General features: G+C 31.5%; 3 protein-coding genes across 5 annotated transcripts; 1 reads left to right on the top strand and 2 right to left on the bottom strand.

Moving 5' to 3' along the window:
- Positions 1-2,286: 2,286 nt before the first annotated feature.
- LOC149891927 (uncharacterized) lies at positions 2,287-3,275 on the top strand. Its single transcript, XM_090078032.1, has 2 exons — positions 2,287-2,676; positions 2,746-3,275. Exons 1-2 carry the CDS (start codon positions 2,628-2,630, stop codon positions 3,273-3,275), a joined length of 579 nt encoding a protein of 192 aa, XP_089934158.1. The 5' UTR covers positions 2,287-2,627.
- Positions 3,276-4,231: 956 nt separating this feature from the next.
- On the bottom strand, positions 4,232-5,494 carry LOC145202156 (uncharacterized). Its single transcript, XM_090078033.1, has one exon. It carries the CDS (start codon positions 5,492-5,494, stop codon positions 4,232-4,234), a length of 1,263 nt encoding a protein of 420 aa, XP_089934159.1.
- Positions 5,495-14,708: 9,214 nt separating this feature from the next.
- LOC149891928 (uncharacterized) lies at positions 14,709-20,905 on the bottom strand. Of its 3 annotated transcripts, none has more exons than XM_090078982.1 (3): positions 20,733-20,905; positions 16,297-16,584; positions 14,709-15,191 (listed from the first exon to the last, which is right to left on the bottom strand). In XM_090078982.1, exons 2-3 carry the CDS (start codon positions 16,476-16,478, stop codon positions 15,125-15,127), a joined length of 249 nt encoding a protein of 82 aa, XP_089935108.1. In that variant the 5' UTR covers positions 16,479-16,584; positions 20,733-20,905; the 3' UTR covers positions 14,709-15,124. The 3 variants fall into 3 exon arrangements, with proteins under 3 accessions (XP_089935108.1, XP_089935107.1, XP_089935106.1); XM_090078981.1 differs by lacking the exon at positions 20,733-20,905 and adding an exon at positions 16,910-18,500; XM_090078980.1 differs by lacking the exons at positions 16,297-16,584; positions 20,733-20,905 and adding an exon at positions 15,327-15,876.
- Positions 20,906-25,826: the final 4,921 nt, after the last annotated feature.

The raw sequence follows: 25,826 nt of genomic DNA on the forward strand, positions 1-25,826 counted from the left end.
AACGCTTGTGATGGCTCACCATCCCGAACTTTTTTAGCTAACTTTCCGTAAATGGTTCAAAACAGTTTTGTGGTCAATATTTAGCTCCATAACAACACTTCATCAGTTTTTTTACTGATTGGACAACCAGAGTGTGAGTCATTTTACATTACAATTACCAGAACGAAAGCGAGCGAACGATTTCCGCGCAGCCGATTTTAATCAAGTACTTTCAACGTACATAGCACAAGTTTCTTCAAAGTTTGAGCAGCATTCTTCTCTTTGTCATCTTAATATTGCCAAATAGCGCAATTTTTTGTTACTTTTCTCCTTTTTCTAACGCAAACAACTTTTCAACAATTTCTCAAATTTTGATGATTAGACGCGCAAAGTAACGCACAAACCGTCTCTTTCCTTAGGAGTATCTAGTGGTGTCGCTACGATCTGTGTTTCCTGAGTTATTCACAATTGGCGTCATCTATCGGCAAAGGACCTAAGTCAATTAACAATCCCTCTAAATATTCTCCATTAGATTAAGATTTAGGCAACCTCGCAAACCACGGTATTTAATGATCTAGCAATCATTTTTGTCGATTATCAACAAAATGAAAGATAATATCATTAAAAAATTACATAACTCATCCCCATCAATTAAAAAGCATCACCAGATACACTTACTTCAAATCCTTGTAATTTTGGTGTTGTCCTGGTTATTTCCGCTTTTAAATCGTTTAATTAGAACTCTTCCTTTTACAAATCACTGTTTATACTATATCTTGGTTAACATTGGTTTTCTTAGGGTGGAAAAACTGACTTATTGGTTGTTTTCTTTTAAATAATAATATCGAAATAAGGATTATTCGGCTCTCGATTTTGTTGTCTTAAAAGCTAAACTTCTCTAAAAAATGATTTTTTTTTTTTTTTTTTTTTTTTTACAAAATAATTGATATTAAACACGAAACAAAAAAAATTGATCATCTTTTCCTTTTCTTTTTAATAGCAGCCATTCCTTCAGAAAATTTTTAGAATTATTCCTGGGGTGTTAATTAAAGAGAAAAACAATTGAACCTATTCAGCTTTTATGGTTTCATTCAAAAGTGTAATGAGTTACACAGTCACACATTCTTTAAATTCATGTTGTGAGAATCTCACAACTTGAATTCTTGCAAATAATTTTTCTCTCGGTTAGTCATTCTACATGACGGTTATTTAAAGTAACACCTATAATGTAATCCTCTAAATCAACTTTACTTAATTTCTGACCCCCTATATCTCGGTTTAAGAATACGGTATTTCAACACATACCATTTTATTACTGTCATATCAATTTAATTAGACAAAGAATATATGTTAATAGTCAGCAATCAGTATTTTGTCCATTTCTTTCTATGCATTGGGTAATTCTCCTTGGCAGGCTTTCTACTAGGCGAAAACACTCTTCTTGCGTAATGGCAGCCCACTCCTGTTCAACACGTCTGATCAACTGTTCACGATTACGAGGTCGAGGATTGTGTAAAACACTGTCCTGGAGTCTTGACCAAATATGTTCGATGACATTTAAGTCGGGCGAGTTGCCAGGCCAGTCGGTCCACACTGCTGGAAAGTCTCTGTTGATCACATTTATTGTTGCTCTTGCCGTGTGGCAAGTTGCCCCATCTTGCATCAGAATAACTTTATTTCTCACAGGAAAAATGGTCTTATCATCAGCTGCACGTTTGTACACAGGTAGAATAATATCACGGTAATATTTTCCATCAACAGTTTTATTTATCATGTGGGGGGTCAGAAATTAAGTATACACCCTGTATGACAATGAATAACCTTTAAACTATTTAACATATGCGAAATTAATTGACACATTATTAAAATTTAATTTTATAGCTTTACGAAAAATACCACAACAAATTCCAAGGTCTTGTATTAAACTCACAGTTTCATTTTGAAATGTAAAGGCAAGATTCTTATTTATAATATTAAAATATTATATTAAAAGTGGCGCATATAGTTTAGAACCTGCTGGAACAGCTTATTAATGTTAAAATAAGTTAATACAATATATGTACAGCCTGTTGGTGGTGTTTAATTCTGCTCTTAGCTTCCCCTTTAAGTTTGGTAAACATTTAAAAAAAGATATTTTCGTAAAATGCTATTCGCGACAAACCTATATTTTTGGTTTTAGGTAATAATAGGTGCTGTGCTTATTATACTGGCCTAATTAAATGTAGCTGAAATGAAAATAATGGCCATATGTTATATTAGTTTATAGTGGTTGCACTAATTATGTTAAAATCATTGTTTTGTAGTTGATATGAAGATAAGTGATGTCCATAAACGTATACGGCATGACCAACTAAAACCTAGTGATAAATCATTTTCTTTGTCTGTAGAAGCTATTCTAGTCTCTATGAATTTGGGTTCTACTGGATGTGCTGCATTTTTAAAAGTATATCAAAAGAAATGGAAGGATGCAAACCGGGGAAATATAAAGTTGGAAATATAAGGAAATATAAAGCCTGCATTCCTGGATTAGGTTTTTTGAAATGGTATTACATATTGGATACAAGCTGGAAACTCAAAAGTGGCAGTCTAGAGCTATTGAAGATAAGGAAAATGTTAAGCAAGTGAAGAAACGTATCTAGACAGAATTTATGAACCAAATGGGACTGGTTGTGGATTTCCCAAAAAGTGGAGGATCTGGTAAGTGAAATTACATAAATACTTGTATATGAATCATCAGGTCAACTATCACATATATGCAATTTGTAGGTACCAGTAATGATGGAAACACCGCCCGACGAGCCTTTGCAGACTATCAATCAACTGCCAAAATTTTGAAAGTAGATGAAACTCTTTTATTTTATTTTTACATCATTCTAGTCACTTTATCATCTGGATTTGAAATTGGTACTGTCAAGTTTAAAGAGTTTTGTATTACTGCTCTTAAACTTTACATATCTAAGTATTCCTGGTATTATATGTCACAATCAGTACACAAAATTTTAGTTCATGGCCATGCCATTATTTCTAGACAGTACTTGCCAATTGGACTGGTGTCAGAGGAGGCACAAGAGGCCCGCAACAAGGATTTTAAAAAGTCTAGGGAAGATTTCAGTAGAAAGACTTCTAGAATAGACACAAATCGCGACCTGGTTAACAGACTACTTGTATCTAGTGATCCTGTCATAACATCATTAAGAAAAGGTCATAACAAAAAGAGTAAGAGTTTTAAAAAAATCCCCAGTGAAGTTTTGGCTTTGCTGAGGGAATCAGCTCCACCTTCTTCTTATTCTTTGTAGCTAAACACAATTTGTTGTTTGATTTTTGAAAAGAAGTTTGATTTTAAAAAAAATTTTTACTAAGCCTGTTAATTGTAATTTTGTTATTAAAAATTAAAATATTCTTGATAAAAATAAATATTATTTCATATGTAATGATTATTTATATATCTAAATGGATTTGGGGAGCAATTGGGTAATAATTAGGTTTTGTCCACCATATCCTATATATCTGGCCCACTGTGCAACGTTTTGTCGAAGCAACAAGTCTTTCGAAGAATCCTCCCCACCAAGGCGCAGCGGCAGCGTTGAAATGCCATGATATACCACGAGATGAAATGAAATCTTGAGTAATTTTAGATATGAATTGTGAGCCGTTATCGGAAATGATTTTAGTAGGCGCGCCTCGTTTCGCTATAAACTGTTGTAAACTTCGTACACAAGATTCATCTGAAAAATCTAGAACGAGATCTAAAAACAAAAAGCGTGTAGAACAGCAAGTATATAAAAAAATCCAAACTTTATATAAATTATTGCCCTCAAAAATATCCTTAACGTATAATGGGCCTGCGTAGTCAACATATTTCCAGTATGAAATGTTAAAAGTATTTCGAATTTTTTGTACACGTTTTTGAATGAAGGGATGATAACTTTTTTTACTGTTATTAATCCAATGCAAAACAATAGTAGAATCAGTCCAGCAGACAACTTCTTTAAAATTAAATATTGGAGAAAGTTCTTTTAAAGTGATAGACATAGTTTTTGCTAGTAACAACGCAGCCCTTAATTCTAGACGAGGAATAGTACTTTTTTTAACTTGAGCAATTCTAGATTTTGCTGTAATTAGTGAACAGTGGTATTGTTTATCCATAAAAGAATATAATAAAAAGAGACAACAGCCGTAAGCATTAAGACTAGCATCACTAAACCCATGTAATGAAATGTCCAGAACTGTACTATTAGAATTTTTTAATGTACTACCTTGGAATAACGATGTTTTGAGAGAAACGGAAATCATCAACAATGGTTTGCCACACTATTAACAAATTACCCTCAAGCTTAGTGTCCAATCCTATTTTGTTCAAACATAGTTCCTGAAAAAAAATTTTGCACCGTACTATTACCGGATTTATCATACCGAGTGGATCAAAAATGCTAGCTATGAATCGTAATATTTCCCGTTTCGTTGGTGTGATCTTCGTGTCGGTTAACTTTGATAAATCAAATGTTATAATGTCACTTTCTTTGTTCCAATTTAGACCTAATACTTTGGTAGTGCTGAGAGGCTGAAAGCTTTGTTCATTTATTAAATTCTCTAATTCTTTACAGCTCGATTCAAATTTTCGTAGATTGAAACCTGCATCTTGGAGACGACACTTGGCTTTTTGATAAAATTCAAGTGCTGTGTTAATGCAATCAGCTCCTGTAATGAGATCTTCTACGTGTAATGAGTTCATTAGTTTGTGAACAAAATTTGGATCGTTGTCTAAGTATCTTTCAGCATGTGTGATTAGTGTTGCTGAAAGGAGAAATGAAGATGATGTAACTCCGAATAGTACCCTACAAAGTCTGTATGAACTAATTTCTTTCATATAAATGTTGCCCGTATTAATGTCGTTGAAATCTTTGAACCATAAAAACCGGACGTAATCACGATCTAGATGAGATAATGCTATTTGTAGAAAGGCTTTTTCTATATCTGCTATACAGACAATCTTTTGTGCACGGAAACGTAATAAGACGCCATAAAGGGATGTTGTCAAGGATGGTCCTGCGTACAGACATTCGTTTAAAGATGGACCTTCGGCTGAACTACTTGTATCAAAAACTATTCTTATTTTGCTTGTAATTTTATCCTCTCTTAAAACAGGTCGGTGGGGTAAGTAGTATACCTGGCCTAGATCTTTAGCGTTTTCGATTACTGGCTCAATAACACCCTGTAAAAACTGATCTTTTAAAATGTCATTATATGATTGGAAGAGTGTCTCATTTTTACTAAGTTTTTTTTGTAGGCTCTTAAATCTTTTTATACATAAGTCATATTTGTCGCAAATTGGATGGTGACCTATCTTAAATGGTAGCCTAACACTGTATTGCTTTTGGGTATCATTGTATTTAATTGTGTGGCGAAACCTATCAATAACCTCAACGTTGGAATCATCAAACTCCCCAATCCCCCAAACTGATGCCATGGATTCTTTCACTAAAGATTCTGGAGAATGAGATGATTCTACTAACATGACATGTGCAGTGTTAACACAACTACCTGGACTCACTATTTTCAAATACTTTTTTAACAAAAATAGGACCACTTAGTAAAAAACCTAGTTTAGATTTTAAAGCAATAGGATCATTGAGGTAGCCTCTAATGGTTGTATTTTCTACAAATGACCAATAAAAGTCAGCTCCAATCAGAACATCTACTTTCATACTACTATTTGTCAAATTACTGTCTTCTAACTTAAGATTATGTAAGTGTCTATTTTTCACTAGCAAGATTTATATATTGTCCGTTAAGAGGAGAACATATCTTTTACGTAGCAAACTATTCGTATTGTGCGGCCGAGTAGATATTTAATTCGTAACTCAATTTTTTCTAAGATTTCTGTTGTATTGTTGTTACCAAATGTTTTTATACATATTTCTTTCGTACCTAATGTTTTGACTTTTAACTTTGAATGTAACTCAGGTGACATATAACTTAACTGAGAGCAATTGTCGAAAAGTATTTTGCAATTATGTAAATTGCTATCGTTGTCCAAGACTTGAATTAATGCAGTTTGCAGCAAAACAGATTGTTGACCTTCAGATGTAGCTTCTGCAACTGAAGTCAATTGTCCTTCAGATTGATTATGATGAGATTGATTGAAATATTTTTAGATTGATTCAAATATTTCAGCAGGGTAGATGTTATATTCTTTCTCCAAGGCTCCACTTCTAATCAATTGATAGGAAGCTTTTGTCAGACTTGCATCATATATTAAAGCCAGTGCTTCGTCTGCTGAATATTTAGTTGCTTTATCTGTATTTGAAATACTTAAAATGTTCTTGGCAGCAATAACAATAGATTCATCTCTAAATTTTCTATTAGCAGCAAAAAATAATTCATTGGATGAATGAGATTCAATTAAACAAGATACACGCCGTTTTTTAGTTTTATTAGAACTATTATCAAATGCAACTGGTTTTCGACCACGACTACTTGCAGTTGGTTCATTGTCTTTTTTTCTGACAATTAAATATTCATTAAGCCAGCTCACAAACTTCTTTTCAAAATTTTTGACAGTATAGTTTGCAGATTTCCACTTTTTTTTATACAAGTAAACAAATCGTTGAACTGCATGTCTAAAATCAACTTCTTTAAAATCAGCAAATTTTGGCTGAATAAATTTTGATATATCTTCATTAATATTTTGTTTTGAAATACTAAGATTGTTTTTTTGGAGAAAATTATGAATGTCTAAGTTTAATAAAACCATATCTAAATTATTATTGTAACAAGTATTTTGTATTTAAAAGTTTAATGTTATAATATATATGCCGTCCGGACTACTAATACTTGTTATTAATTAAGTTACTACAAGTGTTAGTAATTAAAATTAAAAGTAATTAAATTACTGTTAGTGTTAGTAATTAAATTACTAACAACTACCAAAAATATGTTGCTGCTATGCTATGCAAAGTAAGGTATCCATACTAACCAAAAAAAAATAATCTCATAAGAATTGTGAATCTCATTTTAATACATAACCCCAATATTGTGTACTTAGCGGAAGTAAAATACTTTTAAAACAACGTTAATGTAAAAATGAGTTGTTGCTATGCAAAATTTAGTACCATAGCAACTAAGTTAAAACGTATATAAAATCTGAACGGGGATTTAAGGGGACGAGCAATCAATTAAAACTCGATTGAATCATTATATAGATCAAATAAATATAAGACAGCACATGGCAAATTGTGGTAATTATTAGTTATAGTGCGGCAAAAAACAAATTTCTTAAGGAATTTTTTTTTTTTAATCTGTGATTTTCAAAGTATAACTGAGATAACATGCTTTGACAAATTTATTTCACACATTGGTTTTTTCTTATCTCTAAATACTCTAGAATAACATGTACTAATTTTTTGTTTCAAAAACGTAGATGTAATTGAAATATAACACAACGTTGATATCACCGTTAATTACTTATTAAAAATTATTTTTTTTTTTTTTTTAATTTCAATATTCAAATGCTTAGAGTCCTGGTAACTAAGGGATTTAATATAAATAAGTTATCAATAAATTTCTCCTAATATATATAGATACTAAAATTAAATAAGTTTTCAAGATTAGACAACTAAAATTTTTCCCATTTTGTCCACCTACTGGCCCACTGTGCGGTGTAAAGAATTTTATTTATAACTAAGCGTGCTAGAGCGGTCTTTATTTCTTGTAAGAGAGAGAAAAGTAACAAAATGCTCGTTTTTATATAACAACTAAAAAGGAAGCGTAAGAGGCTTGAATGACTGCGCGATTGCGCACAACATTCAGAGCTTCAGATAGTTCTTCAAAATCTTCAACGCGGAACAAGTGACTGCTGAACCAATGGTCAATCCATGAGTAAGAAATGAATGAACAGATTTTACTCAACCTGATCCGGGTTTCTGGCATCAGAATAAATGTAAGAAGGGCTAGAATGGCACGAGAGTTCCAGCATGCATTGCTGATTTTTAGGATCTGTTTGAAATTCACGAATGAGGTGGTAGAGAAACTTCATGCCATTTCTCCAGCCTTCTGTTTCCTTAATCTCAGTTTTGCCGTTGCTGAAGGCTGCTTTCAATTTATCGTATTTACTTATCAAATCCTGAACAAAGAAATACTCGATGTTTGGTGATTTAGTAGACCCAAGCTCATCGTCCATGACTACGCGAAGAACGCGGTCAGCAAATGGTGCTAGTAACTGATGAACTTGGGTTTGGGGTGACCTTTCTTTTCGAACATTTGCTGCAGCCGAACAACAACACCTGTCTTCTTACCGGTATTCGCGTTTGTTGTGTCGGCAACAATCATAGCAACTGATCCCCACAGGTTGAACTCCCCTAACACATCTTGGAGTCTTTCTGCGATTGTTTGAGCTTTCTCATCTTTCGATTTTAGCACAGTCAACTTAATTTCTTTAGATTCATTCTTGAGGACCACGACCTGATATTCAAAGCCCTCAATGTGTTTGCCGTCAAAGTGTATGCCCCACTTCTCCGGATGAAGCGTGCTCACCAAGTGTTTCTTCACCTGAGCAGCTCTCGTGTAGATAGCCTTGTGGATTGCTGATTGACATGGGGTTGGGATTTCAATGCCCTCACCAGAAAGCTTGCGGCACACCACTACTGCTCCGTGGGACAACAGCTTTGAGCATGTAACAAGACGTCTTGCAATGCCTGTTAAGTTATGCTTCCTTTTGCTCATTGATGCTGCATTGTCATCCTCCCAAGGACTGTTTTTCATCCTCCCAAGGACTGTCATTCAATGAATCAAAGTTTTATTTTTTTCTGCAGCGCTCGTAGTCTTTCAGAAGTTTTGTTAGTTTTGCACAAATGGTTTGATCAGATACATGAGGGAAGTTCAACGTTTTGCTCCATAGGTCTTTAAGCTCTACAGCAATATAACCGATCCTCTCTCTTCGTTCTTTGGCAGTGGATTCAAGAAATTTGAAGCATCCAATGACGTGGTTTTTCAGGGACATGCGACCCCGTTCGCTCAAGGTGCTTCATAAATCGCCACGTTGCCTCTTCTCGATGGGGCTTGAAACTGGACTAAGCTCTTTGTCCAGGTTTCCTTGTTCTTCTCCGTGTTAAAAGAGCTCTTCTTGAACGATATGTTGTCTTCTATTCAGCAGCTGAAATAGGAAAGGCCTTAACGTCAATATTAATTACGTAACAAATTAAAGAAACTGTTATTAAGTTTTCAATTGAACTGTTATTGTTAATATATTATATTTCAAAAGAAGCAAATAACGATAGAGTTAAATTTAACTTACCAAATAATACAAGGATCTCTTTATACTTAAACTATAAAAAATGCGCAATAATTAAAATAAGGCAATAGTAATGTTGACACCAAATTAAGATAATTAAAACTGAACTACCCATTTTGAATACCTCGCTTATATACCAGTTTATTGCTGACTAGGACTAGCAAAACCGGTAAACCGGTTTACCGGTTTACCGGTAAATTGGTTAAAAATTATGTTTAAATTTACCGGTAATTTTCAAATAATTTACCGGTAATTCGGTAAAATTTTATGGAAATTCTGAATAAATTATTAGTAGTATTTTTTTCTAACTAAAAAGAAAAATTCTATAAAAAAGCTAACTTTTTTACATATAAAAAAACAGTTGAAATCGCAAAAAATTAAGAACTTTATAATGGAAAAGAATTTTGTTTTCTTACAATATTACAATATGCATTTCTATAAAAAAATACAGCCTACTTGATTGATTTTTCTTAAATTTTCGTTTTTTAATAGAGAAAGAAAAATATTTACATACAATTAGGATTTGTTTATGTAGTTTATGTATAATACATTCAGTTTATTTTGTGGTCGCGTCCCATCTGGTTACAGTTACAGGTGACATTTTATTTCATTTAAATAGTGCGTTAGTGAGTTTTTTTAAAATTATTTGATTTTTTGCACTGGATGATAAAGTTATTAAGTATCATAAAAAAAAAATTGAAAATAAACACAAAACATAACTTTGAAAATAAAGCGAATATTCTATATTTTTATTGTGTTGAGTATTTCACAAAAAGTCTTTAAAATTATATTAAAGAATATATTTGTATTGTGTTCCAAAATTTACATATTGAACTTTTTTTAAAAAAATAGCCTTATCTATGATGTCTACAGGATCCGGAAAAAATCAATTGTGGAATCATTTTCTACGTACGAAAGCTGGCGATTCAGCTACAGTGGCGAGCAAAATAATAGGTGTGAATAATAAATTTCACTTAAATTGACATTTTACAGTATATTTTATAAAGTGACATCTAGGAACTGATTGCTACACAAACTATGCTTATTTTATTATAACAGAGAGCAGTATATTTCCAATTTCTTACAAATTTATGAGGGGAATACCCTATTTGTATATTTAACCTACAAATTTGGTGGAGCAAAATAATAGGTGTGTGTTTATTTTAACCTGTTTGCTTCAGGATTAAAAACATTTTATTATTTTTATTTGTTGTTGATATAAAGGTAAGTTCAATATTTATGCAACTTATATAAAATAATAACATATCATATTTGTATTGAATTAGAATTAGATATAAAATGGGACGAGGAAAACATTGCACAGCGATAGAAAGAAAACTTATTAGAAATTTAAGAAAACAAGGAAAAACTTACAAGGAAAATTTAGTTACGATGGAATGTTCTCAAAATAAAGTTACAAATGCCTTAAAACCAGAAAAATCACGTGAGAATAGAGGAAGAACACGCAAAACGTGTCAGTGTACGGATGATCACATTACAATTATTTCAAAAAAAGACCCATTCAAGCCAGCAACAAAAAATTTTAATGAAATTAATAAAAATATTAGTGTTTGGACAGTTAGAAGAAGGCTTTTAGAAAGTAAGTTGCCAGCTCGAACTCCGAGGAAAGTACCATTACTTGGTAGAAAGAACATTATGAAAAGAAAAATTTTTGCAAAGAATCATATCGCTTGGCGGGGACCAGGTATGACCAAAAAATGGCGTAATATTTTGTGGAGTGATGAAACTAAGATTAATTTATTTAATTCTGATGGAAAACAGTATGTAAGAGGTCCATCAAAGCAAGAATTTTCACCTCGCTTCACTGCGAAAACAGTGAAACACGGCGGAGGAAATATAATGGTGTGGGGTTGCTTTTCCTGGTACGGTGTGGGGCCACTTTTTTGGATCAAAGTTATTATGACCCAATATACATACGAAGATTTACTAAATAATGTCATGTTGCCATTTGCCGAAGAAAATATGCCGATAATTTGGCATTTCCAACAGGACTGCGACCCAAAACATACATCCAAAGCTGCGAAAGAGTGGTTTACGACCAATAATGTAAAAGTTTTAGAATGGCCACCTCAGTCACCGGATCTAAATCCTATTGAAAATATATGGAGGCAGTTAAAACTTAAAATTTCTGGACAAAATCCAAAAAATAGAAATAAACTGTGGATGATGCTCCAGGAGGCTTGGTACAGCATTCCTGTAGAAGTTTGCAGAAAACTAGTGGATTCAATGCCGTCAAGATGCACGGAAGTATTAAAAAATAAAGGGTATGCAACAAAATGTTAATAGTTTGCAACCCTATTGACTTCCATCTTCATTTTTTAATTTACACCTATTATTTTGCTCGGTGTGGAATTTATTTTTTTAAAATTAAAATATCATATATATTTAATAATTTAATTTTTATTAATTTCTGTTTATTTATGTAATAAAATAAAAGTTCTAATAAAAATTCAAATTTTTATTTTATTTGTTTTAAAGATATCCTCGTATTTGTTAATTTTTTGGTTCGCACCTATTATTTTGCTCGCCACTGTATATGCAATGTATGCAAAAAAAATATTAAATGCTCTGGCGGCAGCACAAGTGAGTTGCACAATCACCTTATCAGAAAACATAAAATTAATCTGCTAAAAAGAGTTCAACATGATGATGCAGAAGCTAGCTGTTCTAATATCAATACCAAAACTTCCGTTACGAATGATACAAATTCTAGATAAAAAATTTCTGATTATTTCAACATTATTAAAACGATTGATAATTCATTTCCAGCTGTTTTAGCACGACTGACTGCACGAGATTGTTTATCATTTAAAAAGACTTGCACATCATACGATCTTCAGCAATTATTTAAATCCAAAGGATATGATTGCCCAAAGTCTCCAAAAACAATTAAGAAAATGGTGTTGCAGTATGGTGACAAAATCCGAAAACAAATCGTTACAGAACTATCAAAAAGAATAGCCCGTGGTGAATTATTCAGCTTGACTTTCGATGAATGGACATCTATCAAAAATCGAAGGTTTATGAATGTGAATGTCCACTCGTATGATAATGTATTTTGGAATCTCGGATTGGTTGGGATTAAAGGATCGATGCCTGCTGAAAAATGTATAACGTATCTTCAAAATACACTTAAAGAATTTAGTATTGCGATAGAAAATATAATTTCCATTACTACGGATGGGGCCGCCGTAATGAAAAAGGTAGGCAGATTACTGGACGTAAATCATCAACTATTTTTAGCCCACAGCATCCAGTTATCAGTAATTAAGGTGCTGTATAAAAGATCTGTTTCGGATAATATTTCCGTAGAAAATCAAGAAGTGGCTATTACTGAATTTGAACATGGTGAAGATGAAGAGGACGATGTAATGGAAGATATTGGGGTTTTTGACGTTATTGAGGACATCAACTACTGATTCATCAATTCAACATGAAAGTATAGGTCCAATAATAACAAAAATTCTAAAAATTGTTGTCATGTTCCGTAGATCACCAACAAAAAAATGACATCCTCCAAAAACATGTTAAGGATGAATTTAAAAAAGAACTTACGCTAATCCTTGACACAAAAACACGGTGGAGCAGTATGTTGATAATGTTGGAAAGAATTTATGAGAATAAAAATTGTGTACGTAAGAGTCTAAACGATATCAAATCCGAAATAGATTTATCAGAAAATGATCTCAATGTTGTATCAAATATAATAATGCCTTTGCAACCTGTTAAAGTAGCTGTGGATGCTCTCTGTTCAAGGGACACGAATCTATATGTTGCAGATTTGACAATTAGGTTCATGTTGGATGAACTAAGTAACCAAAATAATTTCTTAAGTAATGAATTGAAACAAGATTTAATATTTCGAATAAGTGAGAGAAGAACCATATATTCATATCTTCATGAACCATGTCCACGTACAGCTTTAAATAATGAAAATAATTATGGCGTGTTTAATACAACAAGTAAATTGGTTATGGAAAAAAATATTATAGAAATCATTCAACAATTTTTAAAAAACGATTCCGAAACTACTGAAGCTGAAGTTGTGCAAGTGTATGAAACTGAATCAACTAGTGAATCTACGGTTTTATCAGCAGTGGCGACATCAAGTCAAGCAATGTCAATGAAGGAAAAACTTGATTTAGTAATTAAAAAAAAAGATAACTATTGCTCACGAAGAGATTAGTGATCCGAAGACACGTATTTCAAGGAACAAAATATTAAATGAAAATATTTAAATAAACTCCAAAAGTATATTTAAGCAGTTCGTCCAACCAGTGTAGAGTCGGAAAGAGCTTTTTCTGCAGCAGGTTTAATTGGCACAAGGTATAGAACAAGTTTAAACGACGAAACATTAAATGTAATGTGTTTTTTAAGAGCTTACTTCAATAAACAATTTATGCTCCTTGAAAAGAATTGGCTATATTAATTATTTTCTTTTCAAAAATGAAGTTTTCTTTATGTTTATGTTTGTTAATGTTTACGCTAAAGTATAAAAATGTTAATGTATAATAAATGAATTAATTACATTTTATTATATAAAAAAAATCTTTTTGATTGTTTAATTTATTTATTTTTAACTAGGAGGGACCTGTAAACTGATGCTGTTTTACTAATATATTCATTTGTTATGCTTTTTGTTGTTTTCAGTGTTTAGATTATTACTATTTAAGCCCCTAAGCGTTGGAGCTTTTATTCATTCCTAAAACTTGAAGTTATCTTGTCTTTGTGAGCAATAGTCTCATTGAGACGTTTAAATCTTGCCCTTAGTTAAACATTTTCCTTTAATACCTTCACATCCTCTCTATGTTTTCACATTTTCTCCGAGGTATATTCTTTGTTTACAAAAGGTAAACAAGGAATATACCTCGGAGAAAAGTATTTTTTTTATCTGTGTTTGGTAAACAAATTTCATATCATTGTTTCAGAGATTTGCGTACGAAAATAAAGGTTTTATATTTACATTATATATATTATATTCCTTGCTAACGTTGTGTACCAAAAAATGGGTCTGCATTTCTTACATTTAGAGGTGCAAAAGTTCGTGTACTCAGTGATTTATAATGCTCAATTTCTATGAATTAAAACCAAATTTTATTTATGAAGATGACAAACAAATTTCGGTCGATGACTAATTTGCTTATTAGGTTTTTTTATCGTAATGAGATAAAATAAAATTTTATTTTTGAACAGAAGTAAAATGTTATTTGCCTTTTCTGACCATCTTGTATATATGAACGCACCTTATGTTAACATCCTAAACAAACATTTTTAATGGTTTAAGGGTTCTTAGCAATTTTGATAATTTACAATATTTTGCCTTAAGGAGGCAATTAGCACTGGCATTTTGGTTGACCATATATAGTAAAAATTACATAGTGAAACATAATACTAGTGCTTATTTACAAGTCTTTCAACATTTAGATGTAACACCTATTTGAATTATTCATTTAATGCTAATTTAAATAATTACAAAAAAGTTTGAAGAATTTGCTGACGACGGTTCTCATTCTGTGGCATTGGAACAGGAGCCTCTTGAACAATATTGGCCTGAACACCTTCATCTTCCTGAAAATCAGCACCATCATTTCCTACAGCAATACACGTTGTGAAAAACAAATGCACACTGTACAAATTTTGCAGCAAAGTCCATACTTTTAACACGAAGTCCAGTGCTCAATGCATAGAGATTTTGTTTAACAATTCCAAATGCTCGTTCAGTACAATTTCTTGTGGAAATGTGAGCTTGGTTATATCTTAATTGAGGTCCATTTACTGCACCAGGGAAAGCAAAAATTAGCCAATCATTATTAGGATAGACGCTGTCCTCTAAAATTACACAACCTGGGAAAGGCTGTTCACCAGATTCAAAGACATTCCAAAGTGTGGATTCTCGAAGTACCTAAAATATTAACATTACTTCAAATATTCTTGTGAATTACTTTGTACAAAATTGGAACAGTTTATTATATTATTATTTGAAAAAAAAAATTAAACTTATGTCAACGCTCAAGAGACACCTTGACTAAAACCTCACCAAATTTGTATTCGGATCTTCAGTAACAATCACTTTCATTATGCTACATGGTGCAATTATTGTAAAACACTTATGGCTGTATTAGAGTAAAACAGCATTATAAAACAAGAATTTACCCAGTTTCTCAACATATAAGTTTACTGAAGAAATTTGAATTTCATATATCTATGTACTTTAATAGGCATCAGTCACTCTACAAAACAAAGGGATTGAAAGCTGAAGTATTTTCAAAAATGAATAAAAAAAGTCATTACACTCTAGTTTTCAACCCAATCTTTTGTAGAAAGATGGATGCCTATTTGGGTTGAACTATTTTAAATTTTTAATTAAAATCATTCCATTTAAAAATGTTTTAACATTTTCAATTCTTAATTAAAAAAATTTAAGTCAACAAAAACTTACATTTTCTATTTTTTATATTTTGTTTACTTCCTTTAAGTAAAGTGGAACAAAATAAATGAAACTGAACAAATAAAATACAGATTTACAAATTTTGTCTAAATGTCAAATCAAAAAAGATTTTGTCAACTTCAAAGCTCATAACTTTGCGAATTTTGCAGCTACATAGGTCCAACATACCATGTTGGACCTATGTAGCTGCAAAATTCGTCAGATATGGTATAGATTGGGCCCTTATCTTGGAGGTACATTTGGTACCATCACTCCAAAAGGAAGGCACAATCTATATCATGCCAGACATATTTGGAATCAACAAGCTTTAAACTTTTCAAAATGGTAAGTTGGACTTCTGTAGCTGCAAAATTGTCAGAGATACGAGCATTCAAAATTATTTTGTAATTTATCAAAACATACTTTGCTACAAGGTAAGATTTGATTAAGTTTTATGTGTCATTTTTTGCCAAAACAAATTTATTCTGATTTAACAAATTTTTGGACTTTCAAAATGCAGGACATTACAACTTTAAGCAGGTAGGCAACACTAGATTCATGTAAATAGACCCATACTTACTCTTGAATCATGCCAACATCCTGGTGCTTGGATGAAACATAAAAGAACTGAAGTTCTGGTCCACAAACTGCCATGAGGTTTAAGCTGTGTGTATGGTGCCTGTTCACAAAAGAGGCTTCATCAGCACTTGTAGGATTTACCAGTACATGAGTGCCATCACCATAACCATACACACTTGACATCCTTGCGATCTCAAAAAATTTCTGTGCAAGTCCACAAGAATTTTCAGGCCAATGAATGTATTTTTCTCTCAAGTCAAAGATTGCATCACAAACATTGTGCACAATTCTGGAAAAGATAAAACTATTTGCATGTCAGAAAATGTTGATCAAAAATTGAACTTGATACATGGTTCAATTATAACTTTACAAAAAAAATTGTCTGTACAGATTTTACCAAGTAAATATTGGCTTGTTAACAAGTTATTATCTTATCAAGCCATCATGATGGCTGGGAGTTTTAGCAATCACAGAAAGTTTTACCACTCTATTATAAAAGTTATTATACAAGCTCAATAATATCAAACTAAAATTTGTTTTTAAAAATTGAATTTTTAAACATAATTTTATTACATAAATTTTAGTATTTATAAATAACTAACAATACATTTCACCTAAATACAGTGTCAGTACTAATCTTGTAACAGTCTCAGACAGCATGATAGAATGTATTGGTCCCAAAAAAATGTAGAAAAACTTTGATTTGATCTTTGGCTGACAGGTTCTTGTTTCAACCAGTTTTAGGCTTTAAATGATCATTCAGTTACTCCTCTAGTAAATTTACAACTTGTCGAGGAACTCTGTAATGTTCATAAAAAGTCTTGTCATCAATATTATCATCAAATTTTCTTTAATTGAACTGACGAGGCTGTCACTCTTGTAATTCTAGTTCCTCAAACATTCCCATTTCTAAGTCTTTATCTGATGAATAAGCTGCCATTTTTAGAATACTAAATATTTACTGAGCTTTATAGAAAAATCAGATCTGTTACAATGATGAAGATTTAATCAAGTGAGCACGTAAACATAGATAAAATTTAGTGTTTGCATTAAAATTTGCCAGTTTATGAAATATCCATCATTAGTGGATAAGAGACTGTGCTTTTGCTAAATGACAAACTTTAAAAATTAGATTTTTTTAATGCCAGGTTGAAACATGGTTTATTCTATACTTATGATAATATCAATTTTATATTTGCTGTTTTTTCCAATTTGGAAGTAATGCAATTTACTTTTAAATTTAAAAGATTGAACTAATATTAGTAAGATTATTAAATTGCTTAAGTTATCTAAAATGAAGCAATAAAACAATTTTTCCAGTAAATGCTATTTCCCTACTTATTAGATCACAATCTAAATTACCATGCAGTCAACAAAAAAAAGTTTGTTATTTAATGAATATTTAACCTCTTCCCCACTAATGTTGGAAAAATTATAAAACTTTTCTTTAGCTCATTTGCTCCTTTTATTTAAGTTTACATATAGATAAAAACCATATGATCCAAAGGTGATCACAAATAATATATTTTGAAGATCAACACCATTTACATTTGCTACTTTTAAATCAACATGTTACTAATAAAATATTTACTCTATTTATACAAGTTAAGGCTGTTAAAAATAGATAAATTAGTTTTTAATAGTCGCCATAAATGTGTTGTATATGGCACACCTATGGTAATTTGGCACATAAAAACTCCCAGACACCACAGCCACGCATGATTATAGGATCAGCATGCCCCTTCATATGCAAAATTACAACAAAATAATTTTGAATTAATTTCTTCCAATCACCACATAATCACAGTTTTTGAATAGGGGTTTGTCATTCTACAAAATAAGGGGTTGAATGTTAAAGTCTTTTGTAGTAAAAGTTTTTTGATTCATTTTTGAAAATACAACAGCTTTCAACCCTTTGTTTTGTAGAGTAACGGGCGCCTGTTGTTAGGTCTTTCATGTCTTAAATTGCAATTAATCGTGAGTTTGCTCTACTATAAAATTACTATTTTGATAAAAGTTGCTACTTCAAGTTGATGGATTTTTAAATACTTCATGTTAAATAATGCTTCTCACCCAATGCTTACTTTTAGAAAAATGTCAAAAATATTATTGAAACACTTAATATTCAGTGAAATTTTCTAGCTCTACGTTTTTCGATGACAAAACTTTTTGTTTACAAAAGTAGACATCTGTGGTTTGAAGAAAAAATCACGAACCTTTGCACACATCACTTTGCAAAATCATTCTTTGATTAAAATTTTGCGTTATTACACGAAATTTGGAATTTGCAGCAGATTTATTTGCATGAGAAATTTTGAGTAATTTACTCAAAAATTCTGCTCAATTTTGTTTTTAGGATTGCAGTATGCTGAAATTTTTTTGCGTGAATAAACAAAAAAGCAGCTTTTTTGCATGAATTCCGCATTTTTCAGCTTTATAGGATAGGCCCCTGGTCAGCATTTAACGTGGATAATGATGGTCTTGAATCAGATAAAGATAAAACACTTATATGTTTAGGAGATGAATTAAATGACAAAGATGAAATAGTGTTATTTGAATTTGGGAATAATTGAAATGAACGTGTTGCTGGTAATACTGTTTGACACAAGAAAAGCTCATCGCAAAAGTTAATTAAATGTTTAGAATCTCTTAAAAAATTACAAGCCCATTTTTTGATTCTTTAACAAGAAGTTTAATATGACTTCTATAAATCTTGAAGCCATAAAGCTTATTGAGTTGTTTGATAGTTGTGTTTTGTGATTCAACATTGTTAATGAATATAAACAGTGTATGTCCATTTCTACAGTCTATGTCTATTTGTGAAGGCAATGTAAAGTTTGATGCTAGATATGTTTTTTACTGCACTACAAAACACACAAATATTCTTTTGGGCCCCATGATACCTTAAAATGCTAAATGCAATTATTTTTGAAACGAATAAAAATTTCATAAGAGAATGTTATTTACTTAAATTTCTTATTTTTTTTAAAAAAATAATTCACTTACTTATTTCTGTTTCAAACAAAAACACATTAATTGCTTGATAAGATGAAAAAAAAGTATATAAATATTATTTGATAGAAACTGTAAGCAATTTTGTCATAATATAAATATTATTTACATGCTAAACTTTTTTTTTTTTAAAAAAAAAAAAAGACCAATTGCATCATGTAATGCACACCGTCTGATACCTCATTCACTCATAATAATTATAAAAACTTTTCATAACAAATTATCAATAAGTTAAAATATAAAAATAAACTATTAAATGATCGCATATTATTATTAAAAAAATATATTATTATTATTTAAGAATGTGAAGCAATATCAATAAAATTGATTTTATTATGATAGTTGTAAGTATGATGAAAAATAACTAAAACTAAATTAAAAAAAAAAAAAAAAAAAAATACAAGCTAAATTTTAAAATGTTAACAAAATAACTTGAAAATGTCCATTGGCAAGAATTATCTGTTGGAATTTTTAATCCACCACAATCCAAACAAAAAAAAAAACAAAGCAACAACTATATTTAAAGATAATTATTAATTACAACATTGAATAACAAAAAAGCGTTCTAAAAGACAATAAAAACAACAAATAAAAGCAACACTAATACAAAGAATTTAATAAATAATATAATATTAATAAGTTTAATAAGAGCAATAATTAACAAAAGCAATAATCAATTACAAAAATGATAATTGATAAGAGAAATGTAATAGCATCAACACATTAATTTAAAAGTATAACAAAGATAATAAACAACAACAATAATTAAAAGTATTACAAAGTAAAATAGAAACTTTAACTAACACCAACAGCAACAAAAGCCCTGTAACAACAAAAAAGGCAGTATCTGTATATGAGAAAAAAAAAAAAAAAAAAAAAAAAGAAGGAAAAAGAAACAGATGAAAAAAATAATATTGAAGAAAAAGTAAAATTAACAAAAAAAAAAATTAAATTTTGATAAAACTATTAACAGCAGTAAGTGATAAATACTAAAAATAAAAAAAAATTAAGATGAAACAATAATGACAATATTAAAAAAATGTCAGAATGTTATGGATCTTGCATCCATAGAATGAAAAAAAATGTATCCTTATATCTCTTGATGATGAAAAATATGCAAAATGAGATTATGCTCATTTTGCATTTTTTTAATATATAAATTTTAGCATATATTTAGCATATGCTCATTTTGCATTTTTTTAATATATAAATTTTAGCATATATTTAATATATTTAATAGCATATATTTAATATATAAATTTTATCTCCATTTATCTTTTTGTCCCTTAACTGAAATATGTCGCAACTTAGACCAGGTGTCAATAGTTATCATTAGATTAATTGTTAAAATAGAAACAAGCATACACACAACAATTTTTTTGGCACAATATAAAAACTTAATCTGAAATTAAAAACATATATTACTTGCTTTAAACGAATTCTAAAACTCCACGTTAAAATTATCCAAGTTTGTTTGCATAACAACTTGTAACAATAATTCACAATATATCATAAACAACATTGGATTTTCTCTTTTATAAAAACAAGTCTAACAAATAATTGTCTACAACCGTAAAAAAACAGGCCTGCACAAAAAATTCCGGTTGCACGACGAATAGGCCTGTAGTAAGAGGGGTGAGGATGAGCGAGAAGGGTGGAGAGAGAGGCTTAAATTATTGCAAGATAAAACCCTCTCCCCTTTGGTCACGTGAATGTCGAAAATTCCTTGGTTTGTGCGGATCCAGCGTGCATAGAATGAAATTGGTACATTCACGTGGTCCGTTTCCTGGTGTGTTATTGGTTAAGATAAACAATGGGCTGAGAAATTCGCCTCTGCCACAAATGTCTATCCTCCCACAAGAGGTTTGCCCTAATGAGCCTATTATGGGATATACACCTACGTTTACAGGTTTTAAAAATAGACATAAACAGGGCTTCTGTGATACAAGTTTCATAATTTGAAAATACCAGGAGTAAACTGAGAAAGTTTTAGTTTTGCTTTTTTGAGTTTTTGTTTGGCTGTTTTACAGAGTTGCTTTAGCTAGCTTGATTGACCGGGGGACAAGATCTGTCTAAAACGTGCTAGTATTTCTTTGCAAAGCTTATGTTGTTTATGGTTTATCAATTTTCTCACGGTGTTTATACTTAATTTATGAAAATGATTCGGTAATATTGCGCTTCGTATTTAATAAAAAAGAATTTTTAAAAGTAATAAATAAAGATGCCTACTGCAGGTCAAGAGGTTTTACCATCTTTCTCCCCGGCTTTTAGTTGATTTTTGAAAGTTTAGTGTGCCTTGCGGACGCCAATGCATGCAAAGAGCTATTTTATTTTTTTGAAACAAGACATTATAGCTGTGCTTTAAGTTTTTTGTTATGTTTTTCTCTGTTATGTTTTTCAGGCAGGAATTTTGTTGTTGTTGTTGTTGTTGTTGTTGTTGTTGTTGTTGTTGTTGTTGTTGTTGTTGTTAGTTAAGATTTCTATTATATTTTGCAATATTTTTAATAATTGTTGCTGTTTATTATCTTTGTTACACTTTTAAGTTTATGTGGTTGTATTATTAAATTCCTTTGATCACTTATCATTTCTGTAATTGATTATTACTTTTATTGTTTATAGCTTTCGTTAAACTTTTTAAATTATTAGTATTAGTTTTGTTGTTATTTGTTATTTTTATTGTGTTTTAGAACGCTCTTTTGTTATTCAATTTTGTAATTATTAATTATCTTTAAACATAGTTGTTGCTTTTTATTATTATTATTGTTATTATTATTATTATTATTATTGTTATTATTATTATTATTATTATTATTATTATTATTATTATTATTATTATTATTATTATTATTATTATTGTTATTATTATTATTATTTTTATTATTATTATTATTATTATTATTATTATTATTATTATTATTATTATTATACGTTTGAATTGTTCTTAGTTATTAAAAGTGCTCCTGTATTTTTGCAGATGCTGTAAAAATTTCCGTGATCAAAAGAGTTGTTATTGCAAGTTCAAGAATTAATAATCTGAAGAATTCATGACATCAAAAAGATTCATGACTTCTAAAAAGAATGTTATGAACTGTATTTAACCGCATGACGTTGAGGAGTTTAATACAAATCTGGTTTAAATAAGTAGACACTCCTAACATTTTAACCATTTATACTTATATTTTTCGGCCAATCTATTTGTAGGGTAGAAGTAATATATTTTTTTAATGTTAAGTAAGTTTGATGTTTAAGCTTTTGCATTTCTATTTAACAGTTTTATTTTTGAAACTCCATAATCTTTAATCTAACTGATATAAGTGTACAGAAAGTTCCGTGTTAGTCCTATTTATCTACAAATAATCAATATTTATAATAGTGCATTTCTCTTTCAATATTTATATGTATCATGGGTGTAAACTATTTGCAGTTTAAAAATATAAATAAGACACAAATAAATATGTGATTTACTATTATTATCCAAATATATGATAGTGTAGCTAAATATTTTAAACTTATAAAAGTCATAACAAATTGCTCTTATAAAATAATCCCATGTTTTAGCTTGATTTTCTTGAAGGAAAAAAATAACACAGCTTTTAATAAAGTTTCTGTCCATAATATTGGGCTAATAATAGTTGTAAATGAAGATCATAAACAAAATCATTTAAACTAAGAGTTGAAAAGCAGGTCTAACCGAGGCAATAAAAGAACATATAAAAGATAAGTTCAAATAAGTAACATACAAAGTCACGTTCTAAACGTGAACTAAAACATATTAAAAGCTGAAACATAAGCAATAAAAGAAAATTAAAAAAACCAAATTGTACAGGCAGAATTAAAATAATAAAAATTAAAAAACATAACAATTGACTAAGCCAAAAAACGGAAAGGCTGGCAAGTACCGCAATTGGCGACAAAACCCCGTTTTTTGGTCCATATCAATAAAAAACGTCAAAGTTTGGGCCAAATGTGGCCAAACTCGAGACTTTCACCGACTCCTCTTGGATCCCTCGGTCATATTTTGCTGTATCCTATCAGGCTGAGCAAGAAAATGGCAAAGGGCATCAAGGAGTTCGGTGGTAAGTACCGAAAATTGCGACAAATGCACAGAAATGCTTAAAATTTGCTTTTAATGTCAATTCTGTGATTATTTCGTCAAAATGGAGCCTTTCACCGAGATTTCTTTGAGTCTTTGAACATTTTTTCTTGTAACCTATCAGGCTGAGCGCAAAAATGACAGAGACAACCAACAGAGAGGCTGGCAAGTACCGCAATTGGCGACAAAAGCCCGTTTTTTGGTCCATTTCCATACAAAACGTCAAAATTTGGGCTAAATGTGGCCAAATTCGAGACGTTCATCGACTCCTCTTGGATCCCTCGGTCATATTTTGCTGTATCCTATCAATTTGAGCAAAAAAATGGCCAAGGGCATCAAGGAGTTTGATGGTAAGTACCGAAATTGGCGACAAATGCACAGAAATGCTTACAATTTGCTCGTAATGTCAATTCTGTGATTATTTCGTCAAATTGGAGCGTTTCACCGAGATTTTTTTGAGTCTTTTGACATTTTTTATTGTAACCTATCAGACTGAGCACAAAAATGACAGAGACAACCAACAGAGAGGCTGGCAAGTACCGCAATGGGCGACAAAACCCCGTTTTTTGGTCCCTTTCCATACAAAACGTCAAAATTTGCGCAAAATAAGGTCCAATTCGAGACTCTCACCAACTCCTCTTGGATCCTTCGGTCATAATTTGCTGTACCCTATCAAGCTGAACAAAAAAATGGAAAACGACATCAAGGATTTTGGTGGTAAGTACCGATATTGGCGACAAATGCACGGAAATGCTTACAATTTGCTAGTAATGTCAATTCTGAATTTATTTCGTCAAATTGGAGCCTTTCACCGAGATTTCTTTGAGTCTTTGGACATTTTTTGTTGTAACCTACCAGACTGAGCACAAAAATGACAGAGACAACCAACAGAGAGGTTGGCAAGTACCGCAATTGGCGTCATAACCCCGTTTTTTGGTCCATTTCCATACAAAACGTCAAAATTTGGGCAAAATGTGGCCAACTTCGAGACGTTCACCGACTCCTCTTGGATCCTTCGGTCATATTTTGCTGTATCCTATCAGGCTGAGCAAAAAAATGGCCAAGGGCATTAAGGAGTTCGGTGGTAAGTACCGAAATTGGCGAGAAATGCAAGGAAATGCTTACAATTAGCTTGTAATGTCAATTCTGTGATTAATTCGTCAAACGGGAGCCTTTCACCGCGAATTCTTTAAGTCTTTGGACGTTTTTTGTTGTAACCTATCAGGCTGAGCGCAAAAATGACAGAGACAACCAACAGAGAGGCTGGCAAGTACCGGAATTGGCGACAAAACCCTGTTTTTTAGTCCATACAAAATGTCAAAATTAGGTCTAAATGTGGCCACCTTCGAGACTTTCACCTACTCCTCTTGGATCCCTCGGTCATATTTTGCTGTATCCTATCAGGCTGAGCAAAAAAATGGCCAAGGGCATTAAGGAGTTCGGTGGTAAGTACCGAAATTGGCGACAAATGCATAGAAATGCTTACAAATTGCTTGTAATGTCAATTCTGTGATTATTTCGTAAAATTGGAGCCTTTCACCGAGATTTCTTTGAGTCTTTGGACATTTTTTGTTGTAAACTATCAGGCTGAGCACAAAAATAACAGAGACAACCAACAGAGAGGCTGGCAAATTCCACAAATGGCGTCAAAACCCCGTTTTTTGATCCATTTCCATATAATACCTCAAAATTTACTCCAAATGTGGCCAACTTCGAGACTTTCACCGAATCCTCTTGGATCCCTCGGTCATATTTTGCTGTATCCTATCACGCTGAGCAAAAAAATGGCCAAGGGCGTTAAGGAGTTTGGTGGTAAGTAACGAAATTGGCTACAAATGCACACAAATGCCTACAATTTGCTTGTAATGTAAATTGCGGTAATGACATTACCGCAATTGGCGACGAAACCCCGTGTTTTGATCCATTTCCATACAAAACGTCTGAATTTGGGTCAAATGTGGCCACCTTCGAGACTTTCACTGACTCCTCTTGGATCTTTCGCTCATAATTTGCTTTATCCTATCACGCTGAGCAAAAAAATGGCCAAGGGCATCAAGGAGCTCGGTGGTAAGTACCGAAAATGGCGACAAATGCACGGAAATGCTTACAATTTGCTTGTAATGTCAATTCTGTGATTATTTCGTCAAATTGGAGCCTTTCACCAAGATTTCTTTGAGTCTTTGGACATTTTTTGTTGTAATCTATCAGACTGAGCACAAAAATAACACAGACAACCAACAGAGAGGCTGGCAAGTACCGCAATTGGCGACAAAAGCTCGTTTATCGGTCTATTTCCATACAAAATGTCAAAATTTGGGCAAAATGTGGCCAACTTCGAGACTTGCACCGTCTCCTCTAGGATCTTTCGCTCATATTTTGCTGTATAATATCACGCTGAGCAAAAAAATGGCCAAGGGCATCAAGGA

The sequence above is a fragment of the Hydra viridissima genome, unplaced genomic scaffold (genome assembly GCF_058129835.1).
Source record: "Hydra viridissima isolate aposymbiotic clone 2 unplaced genomic scaffold, HvirCarnegie_v1 scaffold_2, whole genome shotgun sequence".
In the NCBI taxonomy this organism is placed as follows: Eukaryota; Metazoa; Cnidaria; class Hydrozoa; order Anthoathecata; family Hydridae; genus Hydra; species Hydra viridissima.

Bases quoted from the DNA above. Each gene is read 5' to 3' on its own strand.
- LOC149891928 (XM_090078980.1), bottom strand. From the start codon at position 15,365: ATGAAAGTGATTGTTACTGAAGATCCGAATACAAATTTG. The intron at 15,192-15,326 runs GTGAGGTTTTAG...TTAATATTTTAG, and splicing joins AAGATCCGAATACAAATTTG to GTACTTCGAGAATCCACACT.
- LOC145202156 (XM_090078033.1), bottom strand. From the start codon at position 5,494: ATGTTAGTAGAATCATCTCATTCTCCAGAATCTTTAGTGAAAGAATCC.
- LOC149891927 (XM_090078032.1), top strand. From the start codon at position 2,628: ATGAACCAAATGGGACTGGTTGTGGATTTCCCAAAAAGTGGAGGATCT. The intron at 2,677-2,745 runs GTAAGTGAAATT...TGCAATTTGTAG, and splicing joins CCCAAAAAGTGGAGGATCTG to GTACCAGTAATGATGGAAAC.